This window comes from Candoia aspera, chromosome 8 (assembly GCF_035149785.1).
Source record: "Candoia aspera isolate rCanAsp1 chromosome 8, rCanAsp1.hap2, whole genome shotgun sequence".
NCBI lineage: Eukaryota > Metazoa > Chordata > Lepidosauria > Squamata > Boidae > Candoia > Candoia aspera.
The window spans coordinates 24,116,359-24,136,643 of record NC_086160.1 but is presented as its reverse complement, the minus strand read 5'-3'; the positions used below and the strand labels follow the sequence as shown (position 1 = coordinate 24,136,643).

Below are 20,285 nucleotides of genomic sequence, written 5' to 3'. Positions count from 1 at the left end.
ACTGATTATGTTGTAAAAATAATCTCACAACAACATTAATATGTTCATTTATATCCCTGATTTGACACTTCTAAAATAAATGTATGAATGCACCAAACTTTTTTTATGAATAGGATTGTCAGTGGAGCCTTTTCTAAAATGAATGATCAAAAATTTAAGCAATTGGAGAACTCTGTAAGGGATGTTTCACAATTCTTGTACATTTCAGAATCAGAGTTGTTGAAAAAGTCATGTTCCAGATTGACTTCTTGAGCCAATTTGGTCTAGTGGTAAAGGTGCTGGGCTAGAAACCAGGAGACTGAGAGTTCTAGTCCCGCCTTAGGCATGAAAGCCGGCTGGGTGACCTTGGGCCGGTCACTTCTCTCAGCCCAACTCACCTCATAGGGTTGTTCTTGTGGGGAAAAGAGAAGGAGGAAGGAGTATTAGGTATGTTCACCGCTTTGAGTTATTTATAAAAATAATAAAGGTGGGATAGAAAATAAAATAAAATAAAATATTTCCTGCCACATCTATTCAATTTTTTCTATTTCAAATAATTCAGTGTTTACCTTTTCATAATGTTCATAATAATAAGCTTAACTTGTTACTAGCTTCATCTTAGTGTTTAATATTTTGCTTAATTTTGTAATTTGATTTCTTCTGAAACAGTTATTATGGAGTACTACATTGGGGAAAATATTTCTTAACAGAGAGTGCTTTCACATGGTACAGTAAGATTTCTGAATTCTTCTGGGATTATCAGTATAATGGTACATACTGATTGATCATTCCTGCTTCACTCTTCCTGCCAAAAGGAGTAGATAAATAAATTGCATCTCCTTCCATGGTTTGTGTACCATGATATGTGAACCAGGTTCCTGCTTTTCTTTCCCCAAAAAGCTAGTAATCAGAAGCCAGGGATAAGGAGAATAAGACAAGATTCTTGATTTGCCTGTCATTGTTAAAAAATAAGGGCAGGAGAACTCGAACAAGAGTAATTTAGGAGCTACGTATCTAAACTGTTTACACATTTAAGTCAGTACTCTGGGGAATTCTAACTTTCCGTAATAATATGAATGCAGTTATAGAGACATAATTAACCATATATGATTTAAATATGTATGTGTGTTTTAAATGCAGTGTACTGCATGAACATTGAGCTCTTTCATGCAGTAGTCTTTCGCATTAGTCTAAAGCAAGTGATAGCACCTAGCCATCCTTGGCCAATCCCCTATACTCAGGAGGGTCAGACTTAGTATTTTTAAGGAAGACCACTAGAACATTCCAGGGCTACAGGCTATAGGAGAAGAAAACAGAAGAAGACATTGCAAACCATTTCTATATTGCTGTCGTGAAAACTATATTTATGTGTCCACATTGCCATCAAGAAATCAGATCAGCTCTCGGGAGCTATTACCTTAATCACATATTATCAGATGAGGCATCTTTTTCAAAATTTTGCTCTGTTTCATTATATTGGGAAAAATGGATTCTCTTAATACAAGAGTGATGAAAGTGAATCAAGATTCTTCCCTCTTTCTACCCAAACTCCCTACAAGGACATAACTACCCACCACTACAAGAGAAGGATCTCTGGAGACAGAGGGTGGGGAAGAATGAGAGAGAAGGGAAGGCAGTGACCTTCTTCCGACTCCCCAGGCCATTACCACCAACTGTATCAGACCATTTGTATGTTTTTTAAATTTTATTTATGATTTTCCTATTGCTTGAAAGCTACTTCAAAAGGATGCTTATTCTGAAATATGAGATAAAAATAGTTGTAATGAATAATAATAGAAAACACAAAGGGACTCCCAGAATCCAATGTAATTATGAACACTGCCAACAGTGAGAGCTTATTTCTGGTAATATATTGAAGCATTCATTATCTTGAATGTTGATTAGTTGCTTTTCAACAATGTAATGAGATAGGAAAGCTGATATGGTACAGTCTAGTGGACCAAGAGGCTTATTTACAAATCAGGAATTCCTCATTTGTAATATTGTTTATGCATAAACTTAGCCAGTTGTTTTCTCAGGTTTACCCACCACAGACAATGTAGGGGAAATAATATAGCCTATTTCATAGAATTATAAAAAAAATGTCTATGAAATGTTTTGGGGCATTTGAATTACTATTACTAGCTCATAACCATATAGTAGTAATCAACTTTTTAAGCCTTGGGTAACCGACTGTGTTATATATGCCCTATCTTCCCTTTTCAGAAAGGCAGATTTTCTTGGGCCATGCGACAATGTAAGCTTTATTGATGGTATAAACATACCATCAGCATTTGGGAGGAAAATATTTTGAGATATACTATATGTTAGAATTCTCCAGTCAAGAAAACTTAAATATTAATCATTATGATATTTAAAAGGAGTTTAAAACAAGTCAGCAATTGCTATTCAATTACTGCAATTAAGGTTTTTTCTTCCAAACAGTTTTAACATAGATTTGTATAGGCAAAACTAAGGGGTTGCAGGTTAAATATTACTGCAAAAACAAAAGTATTATCAGAAAATGTTTTTTGGAGCAATAGTATTACATATAAAATAAACACAATCAGCTTAAAGTCTATTATCAAAGACAATGGTCACATGATGGTGAAATTTCAATTAACTGCTTTAGCTTTTGAGTTCTTCAATTAAGCTTAGTATCTGCTTACATGATTTTTATTAGTAGTATATGATATCTGAAATGTGCATAGCTTAGAAACCTTCCTATGTTTCCCATTTCCTAAGTTAAAAATGCCTCAGTACTTCTTGCTTGCCTTTGTATTCATACCTTTATATTTTGACTAGTGGTTTAACATGTTTGTTTTTTCACCCTCTGTTGGATTTCTCCACATTTCCAAAAAGCCATTAAAGTGTTTTAAAGATGGACAAATGTATTGCTTTCTAGGCTTTAAGAAAAGAAGAGCTATTTTGATTATCAGGATGAAAGCCTGTAATCAGCATTCTGTTCCACAATGGGAAGAAAACATAATCAGGTATATAACAGATGTATTCAGAGCATGTTGTCTTTGATACTGGAGGTATATTGCCATCTTGAATAGTGGTCACTGATAGATTTATGCTACATGGGTCTGACAGATCTTTTATAAGCTTGTGCAAACTGGCAATCTTCTGTATATCTTGTGGCAGTGAATTCCATAGTTTCATATACACTAAAAATATAATCAAGTGATATTAGAGTGATCTTTTTATAAGTTTGTCCAAACTGGCAATCTTCTGTACATTTTGTGGCAGTTAATTCCATAGTTTCATATACACTAAAAATATATTAGAGTGATATTTAAACAACTCCTCTCTCCCCAAAACTTGCATAACAATGGCTCAGAATGAATAGGTTTTACATCCCTTCCCTCCACTCCCTTATGAGTGAATCAGACACTGTGTCAAATAATTTTTCAATCTCCCATGATTTAATCTTATCGAAAGACTATGCATTCCAATAGGATAAAATTATTTTTTTTTCTAGACTACTAGCTTTCAATCCAAGTCTATCTTCATAGAGGATCTCCAGTCCCCTGAATATTATAGCTAGCCTATTATATACCCTTTTAAGCTTTGGAATCCTGTTTTGAATTGCAATGACTATCACAGATACAGTTTGATAATATAACTGATTGGTTTGAGAAATTATATTGACAGTTAAATTTTCAGTTTTGCTCCAAATGATCTCTAAAAATAGATTTTATCTTTTTACTGCAGATGCTCATTTGTTCAAAAATTTAACTAAGCTTTCCAACAATATCTTTTCTTCTTCAATTGCCACTAATTCAGAATTTAGTTTGGAATGTTGTCTTTGTGTGTAGTACATTTATTTTTAGTGAATCACATTTGCTATTTTTTATGGCTATTATCCCAGTTGGGAGACAGCTTCTAGAAATCTTTGCCCCATATCTTTGTTGTAACTCCCCTAAATAATTAACTGCACACATGAAACTTCAGATGAATAAGTAAAAATTATTGTTCCCAGTGAAATTTTTCCTATCAGAGAAACTTTGGGATGGCCAAATTATCCTTGTTAAGCATTTTTGTTGGAGCAGATCATGAGGTTGGCTTGGCTTTGATTATCCTGTACTTTGCCATTTAGCAGAAGATAAGGCTAGGTAATTTTTCATTTAGTAATTTTCCATTTAGAAGAAGTAGGATAAGAGAAGATAGTTATTTCCCACAAAAAAAGACAGGGACATTGGTTTCTACACATCCTGAATAGACAAACAGCCTTCCCTAAATCTCTGCTGTCCTTACTGCATTTTATTTATTAATTTTTAAACCTACTTTTCTATCTATAAAGCAAACTGCTTGGAAAACAATTTTCAATCCAGGCATAAAATGTTCTTAGTATTGTAGAACAGTTTGCAATATAGCTTCCAATTTTACATCTGTTGAAGGATCTGAACAGCCCCATTTTATCCAGACAGTCAATCTTTGGGTATGTATATAGTCTGGCCCTTGGATTGCTGGTATTCTCCACATTTTGTCTTAATGCTCTTGGAAATACATTCTTAAAAGTCCATTGTTTAATCAGTATTGTCTTAATTTTATTTTGTGGACATTTGGTTTCTATTTTTTTTTTAATGTAAATGCTTTGTTGGTGCTCATTACCCATACAGAGGTGCTTAAGTATTGTGGTTTTGAGTAATATATAAGAATTGTAAAGACTTTTCTTTTATCACTTTTCTCATTTTTCACAAGTTTCTACTTTAGATGTACAATATGACTGTGTTGGACTTGCTTGGCAGTTTTCTACTTACATATAGTATATATTAATATATATTACATTTTATAATATTATGTTTCTAGGCCCATGCAAACCATTCAGAACGGCACATCATGAAACCATCTGCTTGGAGCATTGAAGTCACTACATCTTTCAAAATCCAGGCATAACTTGTTTAAAGCCCTTTCCTGGTCTTCTAAGTGGCATGCTGCATGTTCACTTCTGGCCCTACTGTGCCCATTTTTCTAATCTGTTTGCAATAGTTATATCTCACATTATGAGTGGATGCCTTTTGGAGTTAAATCTACAACCACTTCTATGAATGATTGTGTTACAACAGCTTTTATTTAAAAAGCAACAGTCCTAATGTCTAATAAGATTATCTCCCTGCTACTTGCAATCTCTATTTAGCAGGTACATTAGTGTTTGAAAAGTGTTCAGTACAAAGAATTCAGTACATTTCAAAACTGAACTCCGTTTAATTTAAACATACCATCCAGAAGCCACTGCTAAAAGCTGGATAAATATTTTGTGAATTGTAATAAGTCTGATGGTGTTGGAGGAAAATTCTGAGAGTGCCTTGGACTGCAAGAAGATCAAACCAGTCCATACTCCAGGAAATAAAGACAGACTGCTCACTTGAGGGAACGATATTAAAGGCAACACTGAAATACTTTGGCCGCATAATAAGACAGGACACCCTGGAGAAGATGCTGATGCTAGGGAGAGTGGAAGGCAAAAGGAAGAGGGGCCGACCAAGGACAAGATGGATAGATTATATCCTAGAGGTGATGGACTCGTCCCTGGGGGAGCAGGGTGTGTTGACGACTGACAGGAAGCTCTGGCGTGGACTGGTCCATGAAGTCACAAAGAGCCGGAAGCGACTGAATGAATAAACAACAATAAGTCTGAGCAGACTTCATTTTTAAATGCAAGTTACTTTTCTCTAAACTTCAGTATATTTATATGGTGCACTATTTTTACTTAAGATTAAATTTGTCAGGTATTGCAGATTAGTAGATATGCTACATTTTTCAATCTGCAGCTCACACAAATATTAAACACTAAGTAAAATCAACCACTTAGAGTTATTTCTAAAAAGTTTATTTGGAGGTTCCTATTATGCATAATTTATGTACTACCTTTATGTACCTCACAAAGTATTCAGTTGGTATTGACCAGAGCAAATAAAAAAAACAGAGTCTGAAAACATTTTTTTAATAAATACGAATAGAAAGCAACATTGTATGGAATACACGTTGGTCATGATTGCATCTTTCTGAAGTGTTCTGGTTTGAAATCCTTTTCATTGCCATAGAAATCTTGTAGAGTACTAAAAAACAGACAAAGCGTATAGTGCTTCCCCAACCAAATATGCAGTACACAATTTGACCAGGATTTGCATTAAATCAAGACTATAGCATTTTTGCTGTTCTAGAGTATTGGCCACTCAGGTGGGATGGCAGATAAGACCGTAAATGGCAACTTTTCATGATGGTTCATTACTTTCCAACTGAAGAAAGCAATTAAGTGAGTGCATTATTGTGTTCACATTTCTTTATATTTTTTTGCCTCATGCTCTGATTTATATGTATATCCCTTTTCATGTATATCTAACAGTCTAACACTGAAGAGACTGTTATTAAGAGGTCACTGTATGGAGATTTATCACAGATCTGATTTGGTAATTTGTGAAGCTTTGTTAGATAAAATGATCCCAAATCCTTAGGATGCCAATATCTAGGCATGGATGACATTATGGCTAATTATAATATTCAAACACAATGAGGCTAAGCTTAGAGAGTGAAATTCCACCAAAGTCACTAAATTAAATCACCTGAAACAAGTGTGTATAGCCCCCACTCCTTAACTCAAGTAGATATTCCAATAAATCAGTGTTTTTGTTTCCAATTATAACAATTCATTGCAGCTGCCAGTTTAATATTATGGCTTAAGAGTGCATCATCCACATCTGTTGTTGCCTGGCTAAGATTGTTCCTTGAGATTACACATGAGAAGGATTAGAGATGCCAGTTCAGGAAATGAGAACACTAGGAATAATACAAAAATAAAATTATTGTTTAGCTGTAAAAAATATGTATGGATGAAATTGGGAAATTAGTAGGAATTAAGGAAAACAAACACAGTTCTGGTAAGGTGTCAACTATATTAGATCAAACAGTATTTCTTTTGTAATGGTTAAATAACAGACAATTTAGATAAATTGCAATTTTATGTTGTCATCACTAAATGGTACTTCTGAGTATACAAGTGATTGCATGGTTTAAAAACGCATGACCTAAGAAGTTTGTATTTAACCTCTCCCACTTCTTAGCTGATATTGGCTGTATGTTTGACTTTAAGTTAAAATTGTTTTCCTTACTACAGGTACTTGTGGACTAGAAATTAGTTCTTGCATTCATAACATTATGTTTATTACCTGATATTTGTTGCACTGTTATATTTCCAAAATTTATAATCTAGAAATTATAGTTTATTGCTATCTAACTTTTCATTTATTTTCTTATGATTGCAGTCTGAATAGTATCCCATATATAAAAATATCACTAACATTGTTTTGGTTGAGCAGCTTTTTTATTAATAAATCACTAAGAAGTACATCCAGAAATCTTCTAAATTGAAGATAAATATTACTTCTAAAGGCATTAAATATAGAGAGGTTTGTGACTGGTACCCAAGAGCCATTCTTGGAGCATAGGTGGCTACAAGATTGAGCAGGTCTCCTGTTTCAAATACCTGGGGGTAGTCCTTTGTTTTGCTAGCAGTAGGAAAGCCAACGGGGATTACATTGCTGAAAATACACAGAGGAGCTCATCTACCATCCTTAAAGTCCTTAAGACAAAAGGTGGCTACTACATACCTGCAGTTCTCAAATTATTTTAAGCCAAATAATAATACAACTTCTCTGTGGTGCCCAGCTAAGCCCCTTCTCCACTCTTGCAACGTTGGAACTTGTACAATCCAAATTTTTAAGCTCAACCGTTCAGATCCCTAATTGTGTCTCTAATGCCACCCTGTGACTAAACACAGACTTCATGAAAGTGGAGGCTAGAGTGTGAGTAACCATACCCAACTATTGGCTCAAGCTATCTTTTTTTCCACCTGGCCTTGCCCCATTAACTGTAAGTGATTTTCAATCCACATGGAAAGAGGAAGTGGCAACTAAAATCTCAACCTTGGGCTTCTCTCCAGATCTTCTACACAGCATTGGACATGATAAAGTCAAGGCATTTACTAAACAGCATGTAGCAGACAGAGAGCATCAATTGGACCTAGCCAGGACCCCAAACTTTATTGCCAGTGAATCCAATAGTTACTCTGCCTCCCCTATAGCATACCTAACTAAAAGTACCTAAGCACAGAAGGGCCTTTATTCTGGTATGCCTTCCCCTCAGGTATCCTTGAAGGCCAATAAAGGAAGATTACTTACCCGGAGAGACAATGCCCCTGTGACTCTGGATGCACAAAAACAATAGAGCATGCGTTTTTCCAGTGTCTGTACTACAGAGACATTTGTACTCGCTTCCTCTCACTATTATTGCATAGACACCCAGGGCAGACAGGCCAATTTTACACCAACCTGTTGCTTTCAGATACCAACCCTGCTAAAGGTAAAGGTAAAGGTTTCCCTTGACGTAAAGTCCAGTCGTGTCCGACTCTAGGGGGCGGTGTTCATCTCCGTTTCTAAGCCTTGGAGCCGGCATTGTCATAGACACTTCCGGGTCATGTGGCCAGCATGACGACTCGGAACGCCGTTACTTTCCTGCCGAAGCGGTATCTATTGATCTACTCACATTTGCATGTTTTTGAACTGCTAGGTGAGCAGGAGCTGGGACGAGCAACGGGAGCTCACCCCGCCGTGCGGTTTCGAACCGCCGACCTTCCGATTGACAGCTCAGCGGTTTAACCCGCAGCGCCACCGCGTCCCTTACCAACCCTGCTACAACATACAATCTTGCCAGATTCTGTACAGCAACCCTCAAAATTCATCAGATTATGACTTGTACTATGAACTAGATTTAATGAGCACCTAATTCACCATATTAGAGTGCTTTGTAACTTGATAGCCTTCCACAACATACTAATCTTTTATGCTCCCCTCTACCCATCTAATGCTCCTACCCCTTCTTTTAGATTCTTGCTCTGTGTCCATGTGTGTGTGTGTGTTTTCATATATCTTTGGCATCTAGTTTTTCATATTTTTTTTAGATTTAGAACTTTATTTTTACTTTTGATGTATTGTTTATGCTTTTTTAATTACTGAACCTCATCTTCCTTGTGCTGCTCTATGACTGGAATAAAGATTTGATTTGATTTGTGACTGGTTGGCATACTTAATTAGTTTTCAACACCTTTAAAGCAGATGGAGACATTTATCATTAAAAAAAAATTCAACAAAATATTAATGGATAGCATGTTTGTAATGGATCCACAACTAATTTAAAAACCTTATAAAGAGTGTATAAGAAACAGCGCAACCTCAGTTTACCAGACTTTGATGCGAGAGATTTTGCATGCAGTGTACCACATTGTTCTTACAATTTTCATAATGATGTCATTATTTGTATGATTTATGTGATGATGTCATTATGCAAATGGTGTAATTTATGTTATTTGTGAAATGTCATCATGCACATCATACTCTAGGTTAAAATGATCTTCTCTTTCATGGCAACATAGTTTCAATTTAATTTATTGAAATAAGCATATTAGACACATTTATTTATTTATCATATTTTTATCACCGCCCATCTCCTTCATACGGGGGACTCTGGACGGTTCACAATTAAACAGTTTAAAATTCAATAAAATCATAAATAATATTTATTATTTTATAATAAATAACATACTCTTTGGAGCATTTTGAACATTCCAAAGCATGTGGTTGGAAGTAAGCTAGCCAAAATTGTTGGTTCCTGGCTAGGATTCAGTGGATAAGAAATGTATTCTGAAATGCAACTTGGGACATTTTAGAGAAGTTCTCAAGCAAGCAGGTATAAGCTAGAAGAGTAGTGATGGATGCTGAACTGGTGGGAGATGAGGATCTTGAATACGCTAAAGAAATTAAATAATGGTAGTTTCCAACATTTTAAGAAGACAGTGTTTCTTATGAATCACCTGACAATTAGGAACCACCATCTGATATTACTTGAACACTCTCCAGGTCTTGTTGCATGTTTGAGAGGAGCAGCGAATTGGACATATACAGTATTTCCCTGCCAACTTTAAGTATTTTGATAAAACTGTGTTTAATCATTTGAAGGTAATTTTACAACTGTATTTAAACATAGGCAAGGATTTATTTTGCATGTTGAAGTTAACTACAGGTTTTTCTATTCTTGAAAGATAATCTTCCCAATATTATGAGGTATGGGAATTAGTATATTTGCAATTAATAAAATATTGTGCACTTATTTAGAAAATCTCTTACTAATGTAACTTCTTGTTAGCTCTGGGATATATTTTATAGTAGCGAATCTTTTTATTTAATAGTTCTGACAACACAGAAAATATGCTGTATATCAAATGTATATTTTTTCCTGTTCATATCAGAATCAAGTGTATTAGACTAAATTTCATAACACTGTGTTCACATATTATGGAATAAGTGAAATTTGGGATTATAGCTATGTCTTGAAGTGTTTTGGAAGTATGTCGTAAGACACTGGGTATTCTTTGCCACTTTTAAAATGCCTTCAATTTCCAGGAAGGTTCAGTCCCTCTAAATGCAACTTTGATGTTATGATTTTCTCAACAGGCACTGCTCAGTCCACCCTATGTTGGAATACTGCATATCATGATGAGGATCTAATCCTGATTGGAGATACTGAATGCCACGAAAATACAAGTAAATAAGAATAAAGATAATGATATAAATAAATGACAGTAAAATGCTGCTTCACACGTTTATTACAATTCAGTAACCTTATATTATCTTTATGATAAAATTGGGTTTTGACACTTAAACGTACAATGAAATATAATTTGTACAACAAGGAAATATTGTCTGAATTGTCTTGCTAGGAAAGTATGCCAGTGAGAGATAAGTGTGTTCTAAAGTACAGTGCTAGAATATAAGATTAGGAATTCGTTATATTTTGACTTCCTGATCAACATCCTTCAAAGCTAATACCATGTCTGATACCGACTTAGATAACATATGCAACACATAGCAACATTTTGAAATGTATTACTGTATTTATTTATTGTACTTTTTCTAGAACCTAGTAACAGTTCTGTTTTCAACATTTTAGTAATGCATGATTTCAACATCAAAATTCAGGAGCAAAATAATTTTTATTTATTTCTTTAAAAAATAACATAAATATGATAGCAGTAAATGTCTGGGAGACAAACAGTTATTCCATTGTTAACACCCAGCCCCCAAACCCCAAAACAGTGAATTTAGGCTCTTTTTGGGTGGGGGAACAAAAGTAGAAATTAGAGTAGTTTGCCTTCAAATTTCTCTGGTTCCCTGAAAAGGGGAAAAAAAAGTCTCAACAATGTACCCCACTCCTGGAATTGGGGATGGCATTTAGCCCATATGATTGCAACTTAAAAGACACAATAATATTGCCAGTATAGTATTTAAACTACCGTTGAGATAATCTAATGTATGTGTTACAGCCAAATGGCATTTCTTGATACTGTTTGGTATATCCTTTTGTATACAAGCTTCTATAGGATCAAATTTTATAAAATAATATGCATAGAAATTATTTTTTCCTTTTTGAATTGTAATGTTAATTTTGTGAAGGATACTCAAAAATATTTTGGGGGGCAGCCTCAGTATTTCTGTGAAATGAAGTCTTTTTCTGAGACTTAACATGTTTGTGTGTAACTAAACTTGATAGTCACTCCACTTCCATATCCATATATTCATTTGACTATTTAAAGGCAGAAGAAACAGTAATTCTATTAAGTACAAAATCCACTAAAAATGTAAAACATTTTACGGTATTGACCAGGCCAGGGTCAGCTTGAGATTTAGACAGTGTTGAGATATGGCCAGGGAGTTCACAAGGTATCAGAGATCACATATTGCAGTTTGAAATAACCTTATTCCTTGTTGTTTATTCGTTTAGTCGCTTCCGACTCTTCATGACTTCATGGACCAGCCCACGCCAGAACTTCCTGTTGGTCGTCAACACCCCCAGCTCCCCCAGGGACAAGTCTGTCACTTCTAGAATATCATCCATCTACCTTGCCCTCGGTCGGCCCCTCTTCCTTTTGCCCTCCACTCTCCCTAGCATCAGTATCTTCTCCAGGGTGTCCTGTCTTCTCATTATGTGGCCAAAGTATTTCAGTGTTGCCTTTAATATCATTCCCTCAAGTGAGCAGTCTGGCTTTATTTCCTGGAGGATGGACTGGTTTGATCTTCTTGCAGTCCAAGGCACTCTCAGAATTTTCCTCCAACACCACAGTTCCAAAGCATCGATCTTCCTTCTCTCAGCCTTCCTTATGGTCCAGCTCTCGCAGCCATATGTTACTACGGGGAACACCATTGCTTTAACTATGCGGACCTTTGTTGTCAGTGTGATGTCTCTGCTCTTAACTATTTTATCGAGATTTGTCATTGCTCTTCTCCCACGGATTAAGCGTCTTCTGATGTCCTGACTGCAGTCAGCATCTGCAGTAACCTAGGAATACAAAGTCTTTCACTGCTTCTACATTTTCTCCCTCTATCTGCCAGTTATCAATCAAGCTGGTTGCCATAATCTTGGTTTTTTTGAGGTTTAGCTGCAAGCCAGCTTTTGCACTTTCTTCTTTCACCTTCATCATAAGGCTCCTCAGTTCCTCTTCGCTTTCAGCCATCAAAGTGGTATCATCTGCATCTCTGAGATTGTTAATGTTTCTTCCAGCGATTTCAACTCCAGCCTTGGATTCCTCAAGCCCAGCATGTCGCATGATGTGTTCTGCATGATGTGTTCTGCATACAAGTTGAATAGGTGGGGTGAGAGTATACAGCCCTGCCGTACTCCTTTCCCAATCTTAAACCAGTCCGTTTCGTGGTCTGTTCTTACTGTTGCTACTTGGTCGTTATACAGATTCTTCAGGAGGCATACAAGATGACTTGGTATCCCCATACCGCTAAGAACTTGCCACAATTTGTTATGGTCCACACAGTCAAAGGCTTTAGAATAGTCAATAAAACAGAAATAGATGTTTTTCTGAAACTCCCTGGCTTTTTCCATTATCCAGCGAATATTGGCAATTTGGTCCCTAGTTCCTCTGCCTTTTCTAAACCCAGCTTGTACATCTGGCAATTCTCGCTCCATGAATTGCTGAAGTCTACCTTGCAGGATCTTGAGCATTACCTTACTGGCATGTGAAATGAGTGCCACTGTTCAATAGTTTGAACATTCTTTAGTGTTTCCCTTTTTTGGTATGGGGATATAAGTTGATTTTTTCCAATCTGATGGCCATTCTTGTGTTTTCCAAATTTGCTGGCATATAGCATGCATTACCTTGACAGCATCATCTTGCAAGATTTTGAACAGTTCAGCTGGGATGCCGTCGTCTCCTGCTGCCTTGTTATTAGCAATGCTTCTTAAGGCCCATTCAACCTCACTCTTCAGGATGTCTGGCTCTAGCTCACTGACCACACCATCAAAGCTATCCCCGATATTGTTATCCTTCCTATACAGGTCTTCTGTATATTCTTGCCACCTTTTCTTGATCTCTTCTTCTTCTGTTAGGTCCTTGCCATCTTTGTTTTTGATCATACCCATGTTGGCCTGGAATTTACCTCTGATGTTTCTAATTTTCTGGAAGAGGTCTCTTGTCCTTCCTGTTCTATTGTCTTCTTCCACTTCTGCGCACTGCTTGTTTAAAAATAATTCCTTATCTCTTCTGGCTAACCTCTGGAATTTTGCATTTAATTGGGCATATCTCCCCCTATCACTGTTGCCTTTTGCTTTCCTTCTTTCTTGGGCTACTTCTAGTGTCTCAGCAGTCAGCCATTTTGCCTTCTTGGTTTTCTCTTTCTTTGGGATGTATTTTGTTACCGCCTCCTGAACAATGTTGCAAACCTCTGTCCAGAGTTCTTCCAAGACCCTATCTACTAAGTCCAGTCCCTTAAATTGATTCTTCACCTCCACTGCATATTCCTTAGGAATATTAGTGAGCTCATATCTAGCTGATCTGTGAGTCTTCCCTAATCTCTTTAGTCTGATCCTAAAGTGCAAGAAGAAGTTCGTGATCTGAACTACAGTTAGCTCCAGGTCTTGTTTTTACCGACTGTATAGAAGTCCTCCACCTTTGGCTGCAAAGGATGTAGGCAATCTGGTTTCGGTGTTGTCCATCTGGGGAAGTCCATGTATAAAGCCGTCTCTTAGGTTGCTGGAAGAGAGTGTTGTTATGCAGAGTGAGTTGTCTTGGCAAAATTCTGTCAGCCTATGTTCTGCTTCATTTTGTTCTCCCAGGCCATGCTTACCTGTAATTCCAGGTGTCATTTGACTGCCCACCTTAGCATTCCAGTCTCCTGTGATGAAAATATCATCTCTTTTAGGCGTGTTGTCCAGTAGGTGCTGCAGATCCTCATAGAACTGCTCTACTTCAGCTTCTTCAGCATCTGTGGTTGGGGCGTATATTTGGATCACTGTGATGTTAGATGGCTTGCCCTGAATTCGAATTGAAATCATTCTATCGTTTTTTGGATTGTATCCAAGCACTGCTTTAGCCACTTTACTATTAATTATGAAGGCTACTCCATTTCTTCCGTGGTCCTCTTGTCCACAGTAGTAGATCTGGTCATCTGATGTGAAGTGGCCCATTCCAGTCCATTTCAGTTCACTGACGCCCAAAATGTCTATCTTTAATCTTGACATCTCACCAATAACCACATCCAATTTGCCCTGGCTCATAGATCTTACATTCCAGGTTCCAATGGTGTGTTGATCCTTAGAACATCGGATTCGCCGTTCACCACCAGCACTGTCGGCAATTTTGTCCATTTTATACTTTAAACTATGCCTCAGTAATAGTTTTTAGTACTATACTGTAAAGAACCTGAAATTGATTTGAATTCCTGTTGACTCAATATTAGAAGTTTTATATATGAATAATTTTGGTAAAAGAAATGAAGTTTCACCATTTATTATTGAGTCAGGTTCATAATTTTATGAAATGTACTTTATTTGTTGTTGGTACTCTACTGGGTCGTCATTTCATATGCTGATTATAGTGCATTTTTATTGTTACTATGTTGTTTATTTATTTACATTTTATTATTATTGTTTTCAAAATTTAAAAGAAATGAGAAAGTCTACAGTACAGAAATTCATAAATGTTCACTGCATCCAGAACTGAGTTTAATAAAAGGGAACATAAAGAGTTTTCTACTGTTTTAAAATTGTAATATAACAGAAAAAGAGTGAGGTCATAAGCATTTGGGAATAGGTGTTAATAATCTCTTCCCACCATAACTGAGATTTCATGTCTTAGAATATTTGACAAGAAATTCATCTGTGGGTAGTTTCTGACAATAAGAAAGCCTCCTGTGAAAAGGGTGGGTTGATAATATATCCCAAATATATGATTACTCTGTCTTATTTTTTATCTCTGGAAGTACTGTTTCTCCTATGCTATTTATTCTTACCCACCACAATAAAAAATATACTTGGCAATTTATAACCAAGTCAATACAGTAAAATTTCTATGGTAAAAATTAAGTGAAAGTATAAAACAAACTAAACAACCACCCAGTACACACAAATTCAGCTCATAACCAGTGGCATTACTTTGCACCCCAAAGATTCTCTAAAAGAGCTTGGTTTTAATAGAAAAAGCAAATGGTGTAAAGACCAATCATATGGTGGGGGGGGGCAGTGGAGAGGCGGCAAAGGCTCTTCCACAGTGCAGGCATGCCACAGAAAACAATGTATATGTGCCTCTAGCCCCTGACTTTCCCAAATTGGGGAACCACAAGCAAATTCTTCTGGTTTACATGAGTATGGCAGATCAAAGCCTTTGGAGAAGATGCTCCTCCATGTACTCCAGTGCCAAGTCATGTAAGAGTTCAAAGATCAAAATCAGCACTTGGAATTGTACTCAGAAGCTGATGGGAAACCAGTTCTGTCCTGGAGCATTGGTATAACTTGTTCATGTTGGTGAACATTAATTAACAAATGAGCCACTGCATTCTGAACCAATGAAACTTTCAGGTGGCCTTCAGAAATACTCCCATGTAGAATGCACTGCAGTATTCCAGATGGGTTGTGATGCAGTAATTTATTTATTTTTAATTTATGTTTTTAATGTGCACATTGATATACAGTATATGCCACAAAACCTTTGCAGGAATGATCTGTTTCCTTACTTTTGTAAATTTTATATCCTAGTAATTTTTTTAATCAATTACTCACTTGCCTTGCCTATGAGTCTTTATTGTTAAACTCCTAAGACCTAGACATTTTACCTTCGTGTTTGCTTTCTGGCCAGCGATATTAGTCTGACAAATTCTACTTTTGCAATGGTTGTTTTGCTTATTATTAGCTTTCCTAAATGTGGTGTCATGGAACCTTTTGACCTAGAATTTTCTCAGTCTGCTTGTTGCTTAATCCATCTGTTTTGTACAAGCTTGGGTTCTTTCAAGTATTTGTGCAGTGCCCTTCAGATTTAAACTCTCTTGTCTGACACACCCAAGCACTGGGATCTAAGCCTATTTTGCTGGTCTTGCATATGTAATATATAGCATTTCTGGATATTTTGCAGGGTCTTGATTTTATCTTTTTAGTAAACAATTGAGATTTGGTTTGGACAACCTGTATTTCCCATTGTTGTTAGTGCTATTATAGTTAGTGCTCGTAGTATCTGCCCGACTTGTTTGATCTAGCAGGGTTGGCATGCTCCAGGTTCCATTGATTGAACAATGCCACTTGTTGGAACCCTGGAAGCATACCTTCTCTGTCACAGCGCCTGCCCTCTGGAATAAGGTTCCCCCCAAAATTTGAATGGCTCCCACCCTACTGGTATTTCGAGGGGCCTTAAAAGACCTGACTTTTCAACTAGGCCTTTGGAGAGAACAACTGATGCTCCTTTGTTCCTTTATGTTCCCCTCTGGGTTTACTTTTTTGCCATCATCGTTCTTTTGTCTTGTGCTGTTTTTGTGGCTTTTCTATTGTTTTAAATGTTTTAACAATTGTCTGCCCAGACTCTCTGGGGGTCGGGTGGCATGTAAATTTAATAAATAATAATAATAATGCAATCACAGACTCCCCCCATGTCACCTCTCAATTTATCTTAAAAGCCCATGTTTCTAATTCCTAATACTGTTTAATATTGTTATGATAGTTCATAATTACAGCTAGGTGACATGGCCCAAATGACTTTGTTGTTGAACTCCTCTGACTTTAGATATACTGCTAGTGTAGATAAAATTAATTATCATAAGGGATTTTTCCTTAATAATATTATAAATTGGGCAGTGCACCTTGGAGCGTCAGTGGCTTTATGTTTCACAGAAAGTGAAAAGTTATTTGACTATTCAGACTTCTATGTCTTATTTGTAGCATAAACCAACAGAACAAAATAACAAAGGACAAAAAGGAAAGTCTTCTATCTGCAAAGTTTTGCCAAGATGTGATATTGTTACTTCTGTAAAGTAACAGTAATCAAAATGAATTGTGCATCTGTCCAGAAAGCAGGAATACAGTGACATGAAACAATACAGGTAGTTCTTGATTAATGAATTAATGTTAATTAATCCCACAAAATGGTCACATTATTCGAATTTACACTATTCAGAGTGATATTTCTATGGAAAATAGGGTAAGTAGTTCCAGCTCGATGGAAATAGGCAATTAAAATTTTTAAACATAAATTTTATAAGTTTATTAATGAAAGACTGTATAACAGTCAAAGAGGATAAACCCATATCCAAAGCATGCCTGCTAACTCCTGAATCCTGCTGTAGGTCTTCAAAATGAGCCGCCTCTTTTTTGGGCTTTCCTGAAACAGAATCTTCCTTTTCTTCATTTTGCACAAATGATAATTAGTGTCGACGGCAACTGTGCATACACTTGCCTCAACTGTGTATGTGCTAGCCTCGCACTAGCTGAATTTTGGCTCGCATTAAACACGACTTAGTTCCAATTTATAAATTGTACTAAATCAAATTTTGCAGTATTCAAACTCACACTTAATTGCAATCTACCTGTATTGAATTGAGTCTGATCTCTGACTCTGAAATTGCTCATCTTAAAGAGCAATCACCTGTTAATATATAATATATGAATTTCTTATGAATCAGGATGTATTAAATTAATGCGACTGAGTATCCCATGGGTTGTATAAGTTGGGAGCATATCAGCTCATAGGTAATATAAGCAAAGTTACTGACAGCTACCTCTGTAGGCAGAGTAAAAAAAATTACTATTACTAGAACTAAACTGAAGATAAACAATATATAACAGAACCTTAATTTTGAAGACACGTGCAATTCTATATAGTAAGTCTTGCTCCTTTCTAATCAAGTATTTTAAACGAAATGTCTCTTTGCACATACACTTTCTCTACATAACTTTTATATTTTTTATTTTTTATATATTTCGTTTGTGTGTGTGTGTGTATATGATTGTATTGTAGGATAAGGTTGGGAAATAGTTTGTATAATACCTATTTATTGCTATAGTCTTCCATATGGATATGGATATAGAATATAAATAATTCACAGCAAAAATGAGAGAGTATCTCTTAATACAATCTAGCCCATTAATTGTTGAATATTCAGCAACCATATTTTTATGCAAAACAAATCCCTTGACAATAAAATAAAAAGGTTCCTCTTCACATTCTGTTTAGCTATTCCAAAATTAAATTATCCATTTACATTATATTGGAATTTGTTATTCCTGTTTCATAGAATCCTAGAGTTGGAACTGGTCATTTTGGCTGAGTCCAAACCCCTGCTCAATGCAGGAATCCAAATTAGTTACTTGATAAACTGCTTGTCTAGCTCTACTTAAGCATCATCACCATTTCTGTGGGTAATTGATTCCAGCATCAAGTTGCTTTTTGTACTATAAATCTAATTGTAATGCTTACCTAACATTAAAAAAAAAATTTTTTTAAACATAGGGAGAATTATACACATGTGCTTATTTATCAAGAATGTATCTGATTTTCTGGTATCTTTCTTATGTAAATTATGATTCTCAAATGTTCCTCTATGCCAGCTTGAAAGGTAACACCTCTATACCTTTTTCATATAGGACTTCGGGGTTTTGGGATTTTTTGTTATTGTTGTTAATGCTACTCCCCCTCCTTTTTTCTGAGACAAAAAGGTCTTTGTCCAGGATTTTTAGCAGACTGAAATTCATTAAATAGCAAATTTTAGCTCTGCAAGTCACATTATCTTGCTATTGCTGTGACCCTAATGAAGAATACAAGAAGATTATCAATATTTTCAAAATTGTTTCATTTACAAGAGTATGTGAATGCTAAAAGAAACCATATGGAAATGAACACACACACACACATATGAGCTAAGAATATTAATTTTACTTTGCTTCATGTGATTGTGTGGATGTTTTTCTTGTGCTTTATGGTTGAAAAACAACAGATGACTGGGAGTCATGGGTTCCGGATTTTGGACGTATTTTGTAAGTTAGTCATTTCGGGTAACTTGGTTCAAAAATTGTTGGCCTATGACACACCATTTTGCCCAGTTAAAGGTTACCAACAAATTGACATGAGAGTTTTAGTTGTATATAGATTGTTGTATGTGATGTAGCAGCAAAACAGAAACATACATTTGTACAGGCTCCTACATGTATCCTCAGTGGAGATGATTTAGAAATTAGTTAATCATCCTCCATATATTATCTTTATAAATGTCAACCACTTGCATCATACTTTAGCATCAAGATAAGCTTAATTTTTTACAGGGATCTGCAATCATGCCAAAGCCTTCACTTGCTTTTGGGTAGCATGCTGGAAGGGAGAAGCCCGCAAAAACTGAAATGAAGTGAATAGGACTAGGATGAACAAAATATATATATAGTTATTCTCTATGTATTCATTTGTGTATTTATCATTTTCTCTAACACATTAATAATTACAATTTGGTAGCAGTATCTGGAGGACTCTAGAGACTACATCAAGACAATGGGGATGAGACGCATGCAGCACTAGGGGATCTGCTTTATTATGAAGGGCATGATCTTTAATGAGCCTTAACGGACAAACTCCTTACTTCCATTTCTTTTGGCAAATTATGGCAGGCAATTGGGAACACTCACTTCCATATTTTATTAAACACAATTTAGCATTGCAGCTGAATCCAAAAGTGTATGCGAACTTAGCTGTGCTCTCTCGAAGCATGTAAACTTCATAACTTTGTTTGAAATGGGCATGTTTCAGAGAAAAAGTAGTCAACCTTAGCTACAGTTCGTTAATTTGGATGAAATATTGAGGTTAAGCTTCTATATGTACAGCTACAACAGAGGTAGATGGAGAAATAGAGACCCAAATTCAGGACACCATAGCTCTTAACATCATAGTAATTTACAGATGATCAAATATAGCAGTGAATTAAATAAGCATGAGCTGT

At 36.0% G+C, this 20,285-nt stretch overlaps 1 protein-coding gene across 1 annotated transcript in view; it reads left to right on the top strand.

Moving 5' to 3' along the window:
* Positions 1-11,302, top strand: part of LOC134502269 (teneurin-3-like) — a 57,729-nt gene extending 46,427 nt beyond the window's left edge. The window contains exon 3 of the mRNA XM_063310504.1: positions 10,491-11,302. Within this exon, the coding sequence (XP_063166574.1) occupies positions 10,491-10,588 (98 nt within the window). The 3' untranslated portion in view covers positions 10,589-11,302. The remainder of the gene's footprint in view (positions 1-10,490) is intronic.
* Positions 11,303-20,285: the final 8,983 nt, after the last annotated feature.